General features: G+C 35.1%; 2 protein-coding genes across 3 annotated transcripts in view; one reads left to right on the top strand and one right to left on the bottom strand.

Moving 5' to 3' along the window:
- Nucleotides 1–265: 265 nt before the first annotated feature.
- On the bottom strand, nt 266–14,833 carry Cdc23 (cell division cycle protein 23). 2 transcript variants are annotated; one of them, XM_069841866.1, is made up of 10 exons: nt 14,645–14,833; nt 13,909–14,049; nt 12,978–13,323; nt 10,987–11,164; nt 9,962–10,141; nt 8,255–8,419; nt 7,410–7,656; nt 6,275–6,464; nt 1,515–1,589; nt 266–1,194 (listed from the first exon to the last, which is right to left on the bottom strand). In XM_069841866.1, the coding sequence occupies exons 1-10, from the start codon at nt 14,746–14,748 to the stop codon at nt 1,093–1,095; spliced, it is 1,728 nt and encodes a 575-aa protein (XP_069697967.1). In that variant the 5' UTR covers nt 14,749–14,833; the 3' UTR covers nt 266–1,092. The 2 variants fall into 2 exon arrangements, with proteins under 2 accessions (XP_069697967.1, XP_069697968.1); XM_069841867.1 differs by having other exon boundaries at nt 1,508–1,589.
- Nucleotides 14,834–15,334: 501 nt separating this feature from the next.
- Fam92 (CBY1 interacting BAR domain containing protein Fam92) overlaps nt 15,335–18,797 on the top strand; it is a 36,739-nt gene continuing 33,276 nt past the window's right edge. The window contains exons 1-2 of the mRNA XM_069841874.1: nt 15,335–15,484; nt 16,408–16,453. Of these exons, the coding sequence (XP_069697975.1) occupies nt 15,472–15,484; nt 16,408–16,453 (59 nt within the window). The 5' untranslated portion in view covers nt 15,335–15,471. The remainder of the gene's footprint in view (nt 15,485–16,407; nt 16,454–18,797) is intronic.

Here is an 18,797-nt window from a genome sequence, read left to right on the forward strand (position 1 = left end):
TTGATTGGCCCATATATTTTCCTCAATAGTTTCCTTACAAATACTAACAACTTTTGGGTATCTGCTTCTTTAAGTATTTATGTTTCACACACGTTTGTTATTACGGGTCTTATTATATTGTATGGCCTCAATTTTGATTTCCTAGATAATATAACAGGATGCACACAGAATAAAATATAGGATGAAATTGTTGTAATTAGTGTCTTTCAAGAATTTAGCAAAAGGTTTTCACAATTTCCTAATCTAAAATTATGACAGCAAAAAATATAATTTATATTTTATTAAAACTGACATGTACAAAATGGATAAGAATTATATAAAAAAAAACCTACAACAAATGTAAAAGAAAAAACGACGAATGAATGGAGAAAACATGACTCCTCGAGCTGCTCTTCAGGATTTACCCACAGAAAATGCAGTTCTGAGAGATTGAAGAATTGTTAATTATTGTTTTTGTTAATAATAATAATGTTTTAATAATTGCAGACTGGCTTACTGTGATATCTTAATAAAGCTTTGTTTTATTAGGAATCCAGTATTTAAATGCAATTATCTAAGACATAAAACAAAATACACTAATTAAATTATAGTTTTTTTCTATGAAATATTAAAAATAGATAGATATTTAACTTTAAAAATCGAAATATACAAAAATTCTAACATTACCAGCATGATCCACTCAAACTTAATCCTCTGTTCTGAGGAGCAGCTGAGATTTGACTCTTATGTACAATCACGAAATGCATACAAGGGTGGACACAATGTAAATAATGTTCAAGAACGAATTGAAAAAAAAGTTCAGCTGGAAGCTTAATATTAGACTGGTACCAGTCCACTATTATTCTTTGAACTGTCTTCATAACTCTCAACATTATACAGCAATGTGTCTGCAATTGAAGAGAACAATGTTTGTAAACAGTTTTTCATGTTTGATCTCGTGCTTTCTTCATTCTTAACTCGAATTTCATTTAAATGATTGACTATGGAAAGAATGTCATTCAAAATGACTGCTACACACAATACTCATGTTCTTATTTGTGTAGTTATATACATAGGTGCTGCAGAATTCATTCTGATGCTCAAGATAGGAACTTAGAGAGTGAAGCTTAGGTTCATTGGAGTCAACTGGTTGTTGGGAGTCCCATCAGACATTCGAGGTCTCACCCTAACTATCGATGCTGTCTCTTCTTCTACCTGCAAGGTACAAGCAAAACCCATCTTATTTGTCATGTTTGCGTAAAGTCCTTCTATCTTTAGGAAGGCTTGACAGCGTGCTACAAATTAAAGGGACTGAAGCAAATTGTATACAATGAAACTGTATTTCATTTTCTTTTACAAATTTTTATCTTAAATATTTCAAGTTTATACTGTATTCTACAAATATTCATTGTAGGCTTCTTGTAACTGTCTCTAAAAGGGGTGTCTATTGTATAAATAATGCTAATTCAAAAAGAGATTCTCAGTGTAGTGCGACTTGCAATATCTGACTTGATAAAAATAACCTTACTTCTTACTTGCATTTCTCCTTCCTCCTGCTGACTTCTTTTCTGTGCAATGGTCCGCAGCAATGCTTTACCCTCTTCTTTCGTCTGCAACATTAAAGATTTATGATTACATGAAATATACTTATAGAACTTCATTTTAAGTTTAAAAATATGACAAGTTCTAAATTGTACCTATGAAATCTCTTTAATGTTATTAGGTCTATCCGAAATTATTTAAAAGTTATGATAAAGAAAGGAGTATGGGAATGTACAGTAAATGTAATTGGGGCTTAAAAACTTTGAGCTAATGAGGTTTCTGTGGTTTTCTTCATTTTAGTAATTGCTCAAGGTTTATTCTTCAGGTTTTGCTTTTTTAATTAATATTTACGAGTATTATAGTGTTTGAGTATATAAAGATTAATTTCATTCATAACTTCTTCAATTACGGTATGAAATACAGTGACCTCAACGAGTATAACATATGTAAATTGAAAAAAAAAAAATTCTTAATTTTTCAGGCATAATAATTTATTCCGTTGCAACCAGTCAAAGATAACCAGTGTTGCTAGTAGTGCTATAATATTCTGATGATTATTATCCACAGTACAGAACACAAGATGGCAATACCGCAAAAATTCTACTATGCAAACTAATATAGGTCACTCATGTAATTATTGTTGGTCATGTGAAATATTGTTTTCTTTAAAATTATCAAATATTTACTAACCATTTGTTACATAATAATATTATATTACAGATTTCTAAATTAAATTAATATATACAATTTTTTTTTTTTGCAACAATGTTATGAGTAACTTTAAGAGGGGAGAACACTAAAATAGTGTCTAAAATGAAATAGTCAAGTAAAAGTACAGTAGGACCTCTGTTTAACGTTTTTCTGGGGACACAGAATAAATAACCTTAAATGGAGGTTGACATTAAATAGGAATTTGCTATTTTTGTTTAAACAATTTTGAATTTAAACTTACTTGCAAAAAATAAGTAAATTACGGACAATACTGTACAAAAACTGAAAAACATTAAGGGGGAGTTGAGTGCCAATCAAGTCTTCTTCTCGCCATCTACAAGGGTCATTTAATAAAAAATGCACAGATTGCCAGAACTATGAAGTGGATTATGCAACACCAGTGAAAATTACGTTAGTTGCAGTTGAAGATTTCAGAAAGAAGCACGTATATTCATTTCGTCCATAGCATATTCTGTGTTTAGGTAACGAGAGCTAGAAATGGAGCCTACATGTGTCTCAGGTACTGTGACAAGATCGAATCTTTATGTGGCAAAATCTCACAGAAATTCACAGCGGAGCAGAGTTTGTTGTGAGAATACAATGGACCATAGTACACTTTCTCATTGGGTTACTCATTTTCATGTCAGTTTAGACGATGATGCAAGACCAAGAAGGCCGAAAACATCAACACATGAATGAACAAAGTGTGAAATTTGTGGTGGATACTCTTCAAGAAGATCCTCGAGCAACGTGTGAGGAAATTCAGAAGCTACAGGAATTTCACAAAATTCAGTATTCTATATTTTGACAAAGAATTTTAAGAAGAGCAAAATTTCTGCGCGATGGGTCCCTTATTGCTTGGCTACTGAACTTAAGCAGAAATGCCTGGACATTGCAAACTTGCTGACAGGACCATCACAAAAACAAGTAGCCCAATGAGAAACTGTATTATGGTTACTGTAAGTTCACCACAAACTCCACTCGCAGCACTGTGAAGTGTGGATTTCTGTGGGGGTGTTTCGTCATGTATAGATTCGATCTTTGGTCTTCAATCATCACAGTACCTGAGACACATGTAGGCTCCATTTCTAGCTCTCGTTACCTAAACACAGAGGATGCTATGGACGAAATGAACACATGTGCTTCTTCGTAAATCCTTCAACTGCAACTGACGTAATTTTCATTGGTTTTGCGTCATCCACTTCACAGTTCGCCAACCTGTGCATTATTTATAAAATGATCCCCATAGCGTATGTTCACATTTGGATTTGTTTCTATTTCGCGAATTAAATTGCGCTTTTCCAGCCATTGTTTTCTAGTGAATTGTGACACTGAAAACAATTCCGTCTCTTCACTGTAGTAGTGCTGACACCATGCACCTCAACAAGCACAACAAAGAAAAGAAGCAACTAATGCTGTAAGTTGTAATGGTTATTCAGACATGTAACTTCATGTAGGTATGGGAATGGAGGGAGGAGTGTGTGGCCCACACCATTAGCATGTGGCAGTAACAGTGGTTGACTCTTAAAAAAATTTGTATTTTACGATTGAATCGAAATACTTTTGCATAAAATATAGGTTTGACAGCAAAGATAATTACATTATATCGAATATAAAAATACATTAATCATATGTAATAATTATTGGGACCATGAAAATTTAATGTTAAATGCGGAAAACTTTAAATGGAGGTCACCTAAAATCGGAATTTTACTATATTTATCTAAGAAGAGACTGGTTAGAATAAATGCAGCAGTAAATGACTAATAAAATCGGAATTTTACTATATTTATCTCAAAAGAGACTGGTGAGAATAAATGCAGCAGTAAATGACTAATAACAAAAAACAACATTAAAACTGAGTACAGTGAAACCTCTCCTAACAGACACCTCCAAGATACAGACACTCCTCATATATGGACAGATTTTTAAGTCCCAACTGAAATAATATATAAATAATGATAAATTAAACTCTCGTTTACGGACATTCTCAGACACGGACAGGTTTTTCACAATCCTAAAGCTTGCTTTACGTCCTGACTCCGGACAGAACTTGGATTTCAAGACCTAATGTGTTACAATAATGGAAAATTTAGTTTTGAGGACTGTACAGAAATTCCTTAACATGAAACATAACATAAGGGTCTCGTAGGCTACCATTAGTCCAGCTGGATACCCCTGTTAGCTGGAAGCGGGAGGATAAACAAAGTCATAAAATTTAACCTGTCTGATGGGTCCAAGGTTTCTGCGATCGTAAAATTGTATTCAACACATGATAGGGTTAGTAGGATTATTCTCTTCACTTCAATCAGATGTTCTGTTTCGAGAGACATGGCACTTGAACGTAAAGGTCAAGTTGAAAACTGTAAATTACAATACTGCATAACTGTAGACATAGAATAAAATTGCATGGCACAGTACTGTATTTTTCTTTTTCAGTTTTATCTACTGTAATTCAAAGTTGCAAAGAATTTATAGTAGTACAGTATACTGCATTTAGAATTAAACTACAGTAATACATTTCATTTAAAGCGTGAAGGGATAAATAATGTATTATTATAAATTTACTGTTAGATTGGGGAGCCTCCCTCTCAATAAAGGACACCTCCCAGATGCAGACAGATTGTTACATCCCTTCGATGTCCGTAAATGAGAGGTTTCACTGCATTGACGTTCAAAACATAAAAAAATCTCAACATTTTTCTGCACAGAGTGGTGCCAAATTACTGAAAGTGCTTAAATGTAATTAAATTTAATGTTACAAACTGCGCCAACTATGCCACTTGCACTACTAAATCAAACTAGGACATTCTACATGTGGCCAGTGCGTGTATATGTATATAAATATTTACATGTATAAGTAATGCAGTGTAACAAATGGCACCAGTGCAATTTTCCCAGAAAACTATTGTAGTAGAAGTGATAGGAGGTACATAGGAGGAGGCCGGATTAGCGACAATCTAGTGTGTATATATTTTAGTCTTTGAAACAAATTGGTCAGTTGGTTGGTTGACTTCTAATGCCAAGCACCTGACAACGAAGTCATTCACTCTTCTTCTTTCTCTTCTTCCCTTCAAGGACTGGGTACTTATTTCCCCGTTCCGAAGGTGCAGCAAGCTACATTACTTGATCCACCCATCTCTTTCTGGACCGTCCCACTGATCGAATTCCATGTGGTGTGAATTTTAAGGCCATTTTTGGTAAGCGAACTACCAGCATTCTAGAATGTTTGCCTCTCCAAGTTGAGTTCTAATATAATAATTTCTGAGGCAATCTCGTCTTGATACTCCCAATAACGGGCAAAGCAATCCCATCTGTGCTGCTTATAGACGTCTTTCTTCATTTCTTGTAAGAGTTCAGCCTTCACTTCCGTGTAGTAGTATTGGTTTACTAACTACCTTGTAAAGCCTTGAAAGAGCATCTCGGTTAATCTGTTTTCTAAAATTTTTTTTTAAGATTTCAATCTTGTTATATTTGGCTATTTGTCATTCACTCTTCTTTACAAATTATGTGATACCCATTTTCGGTATGTGCACCTCGTATGTATACATCAAAAGGTATTGTTACTGGTAAGATTTCTGAATCAACATGTTTCCATTCTTTATACTTAGAGGCCTCCACAATTTGTTACTGTGGTAACTCCTCCTTCCAATAGTTGAGAACAGCATAATGAATGACAAGCTTGGATATGCCTTTATTCATTAACAGAGCGATCTTGTAAATGTGCAATATACCATATCTACAAGATAAGATCAACTGTTTTGCTTTCCCATCTGATGGAAGCCACACCTAGGAATTTTTTTTATCTAAAAGTGTATCAAGCTCAGCTGGGTTTGAACCCTCGTATCTTTGGTCCAGAAGTAAGCACAGTAATTACTGGACTCTAGAAAACTACAGTCTTAAAACATAAAATTCCACAAAACTAACTATTTTACTATATTTTTATCTTTGAAACACATAAAAAAATGCAAGTGTTGTACAGATCCAGAAACAAAATTCAGGTGGGCCAAAGTTTGTACATGACCATATTTACGAAACTCACCTCTTCAAACTCCAAACACTTCTGTGCATACCGATAGGCCTCATCTAATTGGTTCCTCTTGACATAGTAATTTGCCAAGTATTTGTAAGCTTGACTCATTTCACTCTTGTCTGCACGAGGCTCATTCTCATTCACGTACTCTGTGAAAGCAGCTGCTGCATGAGTGAATTCATTCAGTTTATCATACAGTCTGAAACACAGCATTCATTACGTAATATGGATTATTATAAATTAGGCAGAAAGTAATGGCAAATAATTCAAAAAAAGGTTTACATAATATATAAATGTTCCAGTATATGACAATTTTTCACAAATTGTGTGAAAAGGGATGAAGAATTTCTAAAAGAATAATCATATTTTAGTGGATGACATCATCTCAAAACATTGTGAAAAGAAACTGCCCTGGTCTCTGTAAGTTTGACAGTGTGAAGAATTTCATTTTTGAAATGGAAGTACATACCTACCTGTAAGGCAAGAATGAAGATTAGCAAAGTTTAATTCAGAAATATTCGCGAAATAGCTGAAAATTTTATCTGGAATCCTCCTATTCAAAGACAGAGTTCTTTTTTACACTAAATTTACGATATAGAACCCCCAGTTTTACTTCCCTCTCGAAGGTAGTTATACTTAAAATTATTAATATTCTTAAATACCCATTACCATTGGCTGTATGTGAATCCGCAAACTTTTAAATTAAATTGAAATAGGAAGAGGCTATTTTTTTTTACTTGTTTATTTAATGACATTGTATTAACTACTATGTTATTTAGCATCAATGGAATTGGTGATAGCAAGATGGTATTTGGCGAGATGAGGCCGAAAATTCGCCATAGATTACCTGTCGCCTTACTATTGAGGAAAACCTAGGAAAAAATCCAACTTGGTAATCAGTCCAAGCAGGAATTGAACCCATGCCTGAGTGCAACTGTGGATCAGGACAAATGCACTAGTGCCTGAGCTACACCAGTGGCTGACCTAAGTGCTAAAGTGAAGAAGAAGGAGGAGGAGGAGGAGAAGTTGAAACTATGAATGAATGTTAAAATATTCGATTCAATTTTTCAGCATCACACTATTTCCATTCGTATTTCTGGTAAGCAATATTAAATTTACGTAAACACTACAAAACAATGATTACTTTGCAAGTTTAAGAAGTGCTGTCCCTTCAATGTCACCCACATTGCGAGCCTTGTAGTAGCATTTTAAGGCATCTGGGATCTTGTCGAGCTTCTCGTATGTTTCTCCAAGTGCTATCAGCATGCGACTGTCATTGGGCCGCAGCTGCTGGGCTTGTTTGTAGTAATAAAGGCAGTAAAAGAACATCTTCAGAATCTCGTATGTCTGACCAAGTCCATACCATGCTCTATAGTCTCTTCTGTTTACCTCTAAAAAATATATAATCAATGTAGTCTATCTCAAGCACATTAACAGATAAAAAGTACTCTTTTCAATGAGAATTCTCCTAGAATCGATTATGTTTGACACAGGTTCAATAGAGGACAATAACAGTATGAGAATGGCATTGTAATTTTATACCAATAGTAATACGTGCTATGGGGTAAATTCTGTAATTGTACCAAAATATTTGGATAAACTAGGTATATAATCAGAACTGCATAATAATGTTTAAAAAAAGACTATCATAACAGGAACATTGAATTGCTGGGCATGGTGTCACTGGAAAAAAGGTATTTGTTGAACAAGAGAATGGTGGACACATTCCCAATATTTTGTAAAAACCAAATGGCATTGTTTGTCCAACAGTGATGTTTTTGTTTTGTTCCCCCCCCCCCCCCAACCCAAATATTATAACATTTGTTAATGCTCCAACGTTTGAAGTTACTTTTGAATGATCTTATATATCTAAATTACCTCTACAGTTTTAGCAAGAAATAGTAGCAAACACAGCAATCTACTTTTGAAGGGTTGGTATTTTTATTTTTTTTCATTGGGTTATTTTACAAAGTAAAAAAATGTACATACCAATGGCTTGTCTGTAGCTCTGTATTGCTGCATTAGTATTTTTCATCTCCATAAACTCATGTCCCATCAGAGTCCACGCTGATAAATACTGAGGGTTTAATTTAAGTGCACGCTGAAAATACAACACTGCCTTCTGATGTTCTGATCTTAAACTATAATAATTACCTGAAACATACACATACCTTAACACTACAGCATTTAAATAAACTTAAGCTTTACATTTTAACAAGTGTAATTAAAATTAAGTAATTTCAAGTTTTAGTATACTGTCTTATAAATTTTGTTGTTCTTTATTGTGTAGGAGTTGAAAGAATTTGATTTACCTTGTGGAGAGAAGATTACTTTACTAATATTCAGGATTCTACGGTGTTTTCTATTGTTAACAGAATAACACAAGCATGCATTTGATATTTGGAAATTCAAATCTTATACAAATGAACTGGTAAACAATGACGTGGCCTGTTAATTTAGAAGGGTTATGGTACGTTTATAAAAAGTTCTTATATCATAATGGGTTCAATTAATATTTTACATCAGAGTTGATGCTTTTGTTCATTTCATGTTTAATTTCATATACATTCATAAGTGCCATTCAGTCAATACATGACTGGATACTGGAAGACAGAAAATAACGGAACAAATATGTATTCAGGTTGAGAGATATAGATTAGTAGAACAATGACTGATAAATAACCTGAAGACAATGTATACAGCAAATAACCATAATTATTTTATTTCCTAGCCTTCACCTTTGTGTTCCCTCATTCATATTAACAATGTGCTGGAATCAGTTGCAAAATTACGTTTCTTTGCTTTTCAGTTTTGTATAGTGTAGCAGTGCTTCTCTGACTTTCTGAAATTTGTTTTATTTCACTAAGTGTTTAAAGACAACTCATTCTCTGCATGTGCGTGTGTGTGTGCGTGCACACGCCTGCACGTGTACTCGTGTACACATGTACATACATATATATATGTGTTGCTTCTCTGTACATTGTTCATCACCGTACCCCTAGCTGAATGAGGGCATTTGACGACTGGTGAATCAAGAATCATTCCTCGCATTAAAGGAGGGTGCTAATGAAGCAAAGAGTATAACATGCTGCAATATAATATTATTTGCTTCTGACCAGGCGTCTGCTGGAGCAGATGGAACTTGCCATTCTTTTTATAAGGGTGTTGGAAAAAACACTACAAATTTTAACTGGAGATATTAGAAGCTATCTATATGTCCCTTCAAAACTTATTCATTTGATACTTTTCGCTATTTAATAGTATTTCATGGACCTCGCATGGATTTTCAGCTGACTAGTATCTATGTTTCTGTTTGCTAACAAAACCTGAGAAAAAAATTGATTTCATCACTTATTACAAGATAGTTAATGAAGTCTTGATCATTTTTTTATTATAGAAAATAAAGAATGGCAACACTAAATCAATATATTTGTATGACTGCTATTCTGGATTTGCTGGATTTTGTATATGTTTAGTCAGCAGTCCAAAGACTGGTTGGAACCTCACTTTACTGTGATAAGTAATTAATTTGTATTGATGATGATACTAATATTATATTCCACTCAAAACACATAATAGTGTGGAAAAAAGTATATACAGTATAATATACAAATTTTACACGAAGTCATTAACAATATAAAGTGTTTTCTTAAGCTTTACTCCTGATAATTAAAAAAAAAAAACTGCTGAACTCACCCACAACGCAGCAGGTCTCCACACGGTACTTGTCTATCTCACATGCCTTATGAGCGAGGTCGGCTAGTTCCACTCTCAGTTCCTTCACATACAACAGATTTGAGTATGTATCCAAATTATCCAATCGAAATGGATCACATTCTTGCAGGCGACGGAATGTGGTTATTGCTGTGTCCACATCTGAACAGTATACATATGAGTACTAAATTTGGGAAACATTTTCAACAAAGCACACGAAGCAATCAAAATGAAGCATACATCGATGCGACAAAACATTACAATCTACATTCTTAAATAGAAAATAAAATTAGCACATCACACCAACTTCCAAGGCAGCGCAGTGGAGTGATAGCAGTATAATTGCGAATTGACAAATCACTGCTGTGATTAGAATAGTAAGAATTTGATCTAACACGTTGAGGTACTGTGATGATTTTTCCTTAATCTCATTTAGATTTTTCATGTTACTGTAAGCCTCTCAAATTGCAGTATTGTAACACATCGTCTACCTATTAAGAATAAGACACTCTTGGATCTATTTCTCATAAGAGAGGATTATGAATCAACAACAGACATATGCTGAATATAAATGACCTAGGCTTCCAAACTTATACAGATAGAACAGCACAGTCCACTGAACACTTTCATTATAGTGTAAAAAAAAACCTCATGTAGCTGTTGCTGGTTCTGTTTATGGTTTAGTCCTGTTCTCAATTCCACACATTCATACTTTTTTAAATTTTAGGAAATTACTTAAAATGAACACATCTTTGTTGTATAAACTTCTAATAATTTATTACACTATTGCCATAACCACTTGAATGTTACAAATTTAGTTTGCATGCCTACTTCAAGGAATGCAATTCCAAAATGGAGTGGAATACGTGGTAACATTAATGGACACAATAACAGCAATAAATCATTCTAACAATGCTACAAAAATAATTTCATATTTCATCTCTATGTGATTTAGATTGATTTATTCATTAGCAATCAAACATTAATAGTTTATGATATGTAAATACCTCTTCTGTTGTGAAATGCGATTGCAGTTTGAGCTATAAGATATGTGCTCTTCTCGAAGCCATGTTGTTGAAGAGCGAAATATATATCCAAAGCATCTTCATTCAATTGTTGTTCAAGGAATGTATGGCCAAGGAAAAAATGTTTCATCCAGTGATCAGGCAATACGAGTGAATTCAACTGAAAAGACAAAAAAAAACTCTATATAAAATTCAGGTAGATTTATTTCATAACAACATAGTTTCAATAAGTACATTATATATTCTGAAACCAACCACATTAGAGCATTTTAATAGAAATGTCATCTCTCTCTTTCTCTCTATCTCACCACTTTTTCTGTTCTATATTATCTATTCTCTTTTCTCTCCTGGAAGAAAAGTGAACCTATTGCATTGCGACCATCCCACATGGAAACCATCTATTGTGTTAACCACCCTTAGTTATGTGCAGTCTCAACCACACCCAGGTTCTGTGCAGGCAACTCCATATGCCCATTCTGTGCAATTCCAGTCGGTGATCGGAGAATGCTATGGAATGAGAATGAAATGTGGACAGTTGGGAAAATGATGTAAATGTCTTTATTCTGGGAATATGGAAAAATCCCGGGAACCCTCCCCCCCTCCCAACTGCAGTCTTATCCACCATGAAAAATCCCAGGCCAGACTGCAATTCGAATCCATGCTTCCTACATGACAGGCCAAAGATCTGACCACTCAGCCATTGCAAGGGTTGTATCTAGCCACCTATTTATATATGCTATCTTCCATTGTTGTTGGCTCCTCTTTCAAACAGTGAAATATTTTGGTGATATTTAAAGTTAAATTCAATATTTATTAGTTAGGTTAGAGCATCAGCTTTCCACACTGGTAACTCAGGTTCGAATCTCAGTACTTTAAGTCAAAGTAAAATTTATGGTGAACAAAGATATTGCTTAGACCTAGTGATAGATTTTCGAGAGGTACTCCCATTTTCCATACCGAAATTCTACCATTGCTCTATTAATCATCATCATATGGTGCTATGCAGTTCACCTTCCATGGTGCGCTGAGAGCAATACTTCGAAGGCAAGTGAGTGAATAACCCATACACCCCTTGGCATAACTAAATGGACTCGCCTGACCTAAGCGCACATCTCTGGTGACTGTCAGGACTAAATAATCGTACTGCATTTATCAAACTGCCGCAACTTTTGATTACTCTATGGATAAAATTCCCAACATTAGACACAATTTTAACACTTGTTTTCTTACCTATGCTCCTCTGCAAGTAACATATTTTTTCTTCGACGGTATTATTTGTTCTTGTCGTGATGGTCCTGGATCTTCAGGTGAAATTGGAGGCATGACTGCGGATCATCTACTCCAACACTCATTAATGACAGGAAAAAATCAGACATATTGAAGTGCACGGCAGTTTAAAACAACACCTCGACAAATGTCTGAAAAGGCACTGTGAGCGGGTGAAAGCCATCAGGTAGAGGCAATGTCTGCTAGATTTGCCAATGCTGGAATCTACTGTATTTCTGCCACGCAGCTAGGGGTTTAGTAGAGGATGGGGGGTTTATGAGGGATTACCAATTCCAAGAAAAGAAGCAGTCATGTTTTGGAGGCAAGTATATCTAATAACCAGGCAATTGAATGTTCCCCATTTGCTTTATAATTTTTATATTAACTTCGTAAACTCTTAATTTCATGTGTCAACTTAAAATTGAAAAAAAAAAAAAAAAAAAAAAAAAAAAAGATTACGCCCTACGAAAACACTAAACTGAAAATGGCAAAAAATTTATTCTCTTAAAATTTGGTCAATAAAGTGATAGGTTGTCACCTTTCACTTACATAATACAGTTTATTAATTTGAAAAATGCAACTGAGACCTCCAGTAGGTGCAAGAACGACAAACTGTGCTGTAGAATTCATCTGCTACAGTTACATACCCTTCACAATAACAACAACAACAACGAAAGCTATGATGAAGCTTGTCATGATGCACCAACCTTGGTTCGATCTGTTATCAAAGTTGCCAGCTCGAGCCAAGACCCCCAGTGTAACGGTTCATTATGTGTGGCCTCCACAAGAACCTCCACTGCTTCTCTGAGTAGTTCCAACCTCTTGAGTACAATTCCATACAAGTAGAGTCCGTAGCCATCCAATTTGCGGGCCAAGTGATCTTTCATGAGTTGAGATCCCAGTTCCCGCAAACTGGAATTCTGCGTGGGATCAGGAGGTGTCGTTATATCCGTCACATCAGATATCTTCTTCTTCTCGCCTGACAAATAGCGAGAATATAAATGAAGAAATCTCGTACGGGGTGCTTGACAAAATTCAGTGAAATAGGCACACCTGAAAATTGAAAGAAAGATTGTTTCAACATAAGGATGGGTCAAATGACTTATCTTTAATAGGCTACTGCTTGGAAATATATCGGTAGCAGTACTTAAAAACTGTTAGGATGAAGTATCCGTGAAAATAATTAAGTTAGATCATCTTAAGTTAAAGCTGGAACAGCTGTAATGATCTACAGTGAAATACTAATTTTTACTCCTTTGTAAAATCTGTGCTTCAGTGGCTGACCATGATAATATCTTTGAAAAATATTGGAGTGCAAGAGGTCAAATGACTTTATTGTCAAACGCCTGGCATTAGAAAACAACAACAACTCCTTTGTATTAATGTACTTTTGATCCACGGAAAAACCGTATTTTATGAAAACACTCGTCTTTTATTCACTGATTTATAGGACTAGTGTGAATCACTATACCTTAGCCAAATATTAATAAATAGATTTATGTAATAACACTCAAAACCAACGAATATGTATTAAACTTCTTCCAGTTTTGTTTTATATTACATATCGACAAAATTCTTAAACATTTGCTAAGACTTATATTTGTTGTTAACAACATTACATAAGCTTATTTCACTCACCTGTCATATTCCTTGAGATCGAAGTAGCTTTTTGCCAACAGATAATGTTCTGCTTCATCATCATTATCTAATATAGACTGTGTGAAAGTATCAGAAGGATCTATCTTAACATCTCGAAGGGCAAAATTAAGTTCTGACAACCTGAAAATAAAACAGAAAAATTAAATTATATTTGTTGCCACTGTGCACTGTTCTGTTTGCTGATCAGAGGCAATAACTGGTTTTACAGAACCTATGAGAAAGAGAGCCTTAACAGGCAATGAACTCTAAACTTTATCCGGGATTGAGTGTCTTCTGTCCTTCAATCACATAATGCGAAAGACAACAGGCAAACCACCGCAGTGCCACGCTACCTAGTAAACCTTGGGCAAGGTTGTGGTTTTCATACCCACAGCCTCGCCTCGTCTGTGACAGGTCATTAAGATAGGTCTGTATTCGTGGACATAAAACCAATTATGACTGATATTACATTAGAAGATTTCAAATTTGATTCTAAATACTTAATATATTATTTCATTTATTGTATTCCATTTATCTTACATTAACATTGAAACTTTAAGATGTGGAATAAGGCGAGATGAGGCACTAATTAAAATACGTTAGCAATTATTGTATCCTGCATGATGTCACTGAAATTTTTCTCATGAATAGATGTAAATTTTGCCCTATATTGCTGCATCAGTTATAAGAAACACATTCAATAGTAACATAACCTCACTAAGGTCCATAACACTACCATTTTGTGCTGTGAATTAAACCACGTTGTGAACACTCTATAATTGCTCTTTGAAGGTCCTGTTTTACTTCTTTCACGTCGAATTTTAGTGATTCATCAGCCATTATAAACTACACCTTTATTGACTAATATTAACGTTTTCAAACGTGAATTCATGTGCTTTGCTTACTAAACATTTCGTTTGAAAGCAGCACCGTCAATTTGAAAATTAATGCTACCAACCCAACGTAAAAAATCCAACCATATCTATACCCTAGATCAGGTATTTTACGAAAATAATTACAGTGAGGATGATGGGTTTGCAGTGAAAGACCTGCTCTTGGGCAGAACACTATGAATGAATGGCATAGTTGAGTTTGTACTTTTGTATAATTTTTTAATGCTGTCATAGCGAACTGTTTAGCCATAGATTGAATTTATCAGATTATTTTAGACTGCTTTAATCCAATACAGTTTAAATGGAGTTTATCTTACTTTCATTTATTCACCCACAGCCGTCTGTGCCGGAGAGTCCAACCATGTGTCCGTTTGATACTGGCACAGTATGTGCTATGGTACTAAGTTGAAAAGCCATAAAATAATTTTACAGTAAAACTGAAATGAGTATGTAAAGTTCATCATGGATAAAAGTTTTTAAGCATTTGGCAAATTTGTCATATTGAATATTAGAAACATTTTTTTTTTCGCGTTGTAACCCTGGGGATGAAAATGGTGGGAGTATACAAGTTACAAGAGGGCTGAAGTAACAGTGTTGTGTAGAAGAAATCATACACATCCCAGAAAAAAAAATATATATATATATATATATCTATGTATATTTAAGACGTATGCACATACAAGGTGAGGCACTCCGGAATAACTATAAGAGAGAAATGTGTATCAGTGATGCAAATGAATAATAACATCGGCTGCAAACTTTGAATACAACGCAATAGAAACTGTCATTGACACAAAAATACTGGTACTATTGTCTTTTGAATGTAGGAAATACAGCAATTTATAGTAAACATAGACTTCTTCATTCGACGTGGAAATAATATTGTTGTTAGTCAACTGTCAAAAGACAGGTCTGAATCTCTTGATATCAATAAGAAATCACTCATGAGGCAAGTAGGCCAGGAGGTAATGGGGTAGGTGACCAATTCCTTTCCCCAGTATTATATTTTGCTGCTATTATTGATTTTTAGACCCTAAATGTAGGCCTAGTTTTAGTGTAGTGGGTTTTGAGGGCGACCACGTTATGCACTGCGGAAAAAGGACCGTTTCATTAACAAGATTCTGTTTCGGTCAATAACTTAATAATGCACTATGTGCGTGTTATAGGCTATATTACTATTGGGGCGCGCTTCCGTACAGGGGCAACTGCATTTCTCTAAGATTAGAGTCCAGTTTAGATGTGTGTGTGTGTGTGTGTGTATTAATAAAAAAAAAAAAGTCATATAAACATGCGTCCTATTCTCAATATTTTCTAGCGCCTAATTTTCGATCATTTATGGGGAAAATTTTAGAACACGGATTGCACCTACCAAATTATGTCTTAAAATACTAGAAAGAGCAGATTTGTCTGCGTTTGTCGAATGCGCATCATTATATTTACGAAAAGGACTTTTCAGTGCCAATAATTTATTTTGTGTGCACAAGGTTGGAATTTTGAAGTAAGAGGGAAAGGGTCCAATCCATGTTCTAGGGATTATCCTTAACTTATATTAAATTTAAACACTAGTATAACTTAATGCTTAATCTCTGCCTCTGTTTCTTATCAGGTACCAACAACATGATCAAAGCTAATCGTCCACAACATATAGCTTGGTGAGTAGGCCCTGTAATGACTTACAATCGTAGAATCTCTTTCATTCGAACTAATGTCTTTACATAACTACGACAATATTTATATTATTTATATTTTAAAAGTGCTCTCATTGTAGCCTACTGTAAGTAGTGCAAATGTAGAATGGTTGCAAACTGTCGAGAAGACCCATTTGACTTATACCAGGGACGGGGAACTCGTTCTGTAAACAGAGCAGTCATCTTGAGTATCTACATATAATAGAAAGTAAGGTAGCGAGAGAAGCTAAGCTCTCTGAGACAGCTGTTCCCCGTCGCTGACTTACATTGATTATGAACTCTTAAAAATACATTTTAATTGTTTAATTCCACACGACTAAATAGTTCTGGGTTCTCTTACTCATGGGAAAGTCTTTGTAAAAACAAGTGGTAAGTATATTGCAATATGAAACAAAGTCATGTACAGTATTTGTTGCATTTAACATTTCTGCATATATGAGATTAGAGCGTTTGTTTTCCACGCTGATAACCCTAATTTATGGTGGACAAAGATGCTTGGTGGTAAGTTTTCGCAGAGTAGGCCTATTTCTGTTCTCCTACCGACATTCCGCCATTTTCTCCATTAATCATCATGATGCAGCGTCATGTAGTTCGCATCCTATTGTGCACCAAGGGCAATGCTCATTGTGGAAAAAAAAAAACTACAGCTTCAGTGTACTGCATACACCAGGGATGCTTGGATGAATGAAATAAAGTACCCACCTTTGGGGTAAAAAGAACATTCATATGAGAAAATATGTGTAGAATGTATTCATAATACATCAACAAACTTTTATGGATAACAGAAAGTTACAGGAACTGCTATTACAGCAGGGACAGTTGATCCTCCCTGTTAAATCATATTGCACAATAATTCAGTAAGGTGGTGATGAAAAACTTGCTATGCATTCTCAGAGACAACCAAGTGTTCAGTCTTAAAGCAAAAATTGAAGTTGTCAAGCTGTTGTGCTGATCTAGTGTTCGTTATCAATTCTGTACCATGTACGAACAAGTAAAACCACCAACCAAAATAGCCTGGGTTTGCTGTAAGAGACTAGAAATACAATGACAATGTGTTCTTTTCAAGAATAGACTACTTATTTATCCCACACGTAAATACATAAAGAAAGTGGGACAGTATAGTGAATAACAATTTTATTATTTACATCAGCATCAAGTCGCCCTCAATGGTCATGTGATTAGAATTTGCTGATTGTTAGATCTGAGGTTAGCAAGTTCAAATCTGACCAAGAGTGTTAATTTTTAAAGGGTGATGAAATTCTTGGCATAGCTTCCTCCCCATAGATTTACAGTTCATAATAGAACCCCGCCCATGATAGAGGACTCCAGGTAAAATTCTTCGGCCATTTCTCACCCATGTCGAATTTTAACTCTGAATAAACCTCAGCAGTCAAATGTGTCGTTATATGGCATACTCTTTTAGAAGGTACATGAATTCAGTCAATACTCATCCAGCATTAGTGTGCTGTTCCCAATCTGTTAGTGGGAGAAAGACCTTGAGAAGGGACCTTAAGTTCATCTCTTTCTGTCGAGTCTTGCCACACGTCTTTTTTTTTTTAATTAATTGATGAACTAGTGGACTTACTCGTGTTAAATATGTAATATTTGTCCGGCTTACAGCTGTTTCAGTGCTTCATGCACCATCATCAGAGCCTACTAGATCGCGGCGTCATCTCAAACTTCTCTGCCTGTTAAGAGAGTGTGTTTTATTGTTGGAAGGTGTTGAAGTGTGGAGTCGAATAGTGTGTGTGTACTGAAATTGATCTGTGTGTTGAGGATTTGATCGGGGTGTGTTTTAGTGTGTTTGTATATTTCGTATTGTTCTAGTGTGTTGAGTAGGCTCTGATGATGGTGCGTGAAGCACTGAAACAGCTGTAAGCTGGACAAATATTACATATTTAACACGAGTAAGTCCACAAGTTCATCAATTAATTATATTCAAGTGTTAAAAGTGGTGTACGCAAGATTCAAAATGGATTTTTTTTTTTTTGTTTATTTATTCACTCATGTCTTATTGATATAGAATAAAAGATGATTATTACCAGAAGCCACGAGGTCATGTTGTTGTTGTTTAGTCAACTGTCCGAAGACAGTTCTGAACCTCACACGCAGTGGCGTAACTTACACCCCCACAGATCCTGCTTTGCGGGGGGGGGGGGGTCAAGGCCAGGGAGGCCCGAAAACATTCAATGATTACTGACGCATATTTGGAAATGAGTTCGAATTACAGTTCAAGGCCCACATTATGTATTTTCCGTAATGCATAGCCACTCCTTTTACTCTCTGGCATATGGAAATCTGCGGTAAT

This window comes from Periplaneta americana, chromosome 12, assembly GCF_040183065.1.
Source record: "Periplaneta americana isolate PAMFEO1 chromosome 12, P.americana_PAMFEO1_priV1, whole genome shotgun sequence".
NCBI classification, from domain to species: domain Eukaryota; kingdom Metazoa; phylum Arthropoda; class Insecta; order Blattodea; family Blattidae; genus Periplaneta; species Periplaneta americana.

Coding starts and splice junctions, on each gene's coding strand:
- Cdc23 (XM_069841866.1), bottom strand. CDS start 14,748: ATGGCTGATGAATCACTAAAATTCGACGTGAAAGAAGTAAAACAGGAC. Junction 8,420..9,961: donor GGAGACCTGCTGCGTTGTGG/GTGAGTTCAGCA, acceptor TGTATGTTTCAG/GTAATTATTATAGTTTAAGA. Junction 6,465..7,409: donor GCACTTCTTAAACTTGCAAA/GTAATCATTGTT, acceptor GCTGTGTTTCAG/ACTGTATGATAAACTGAATG.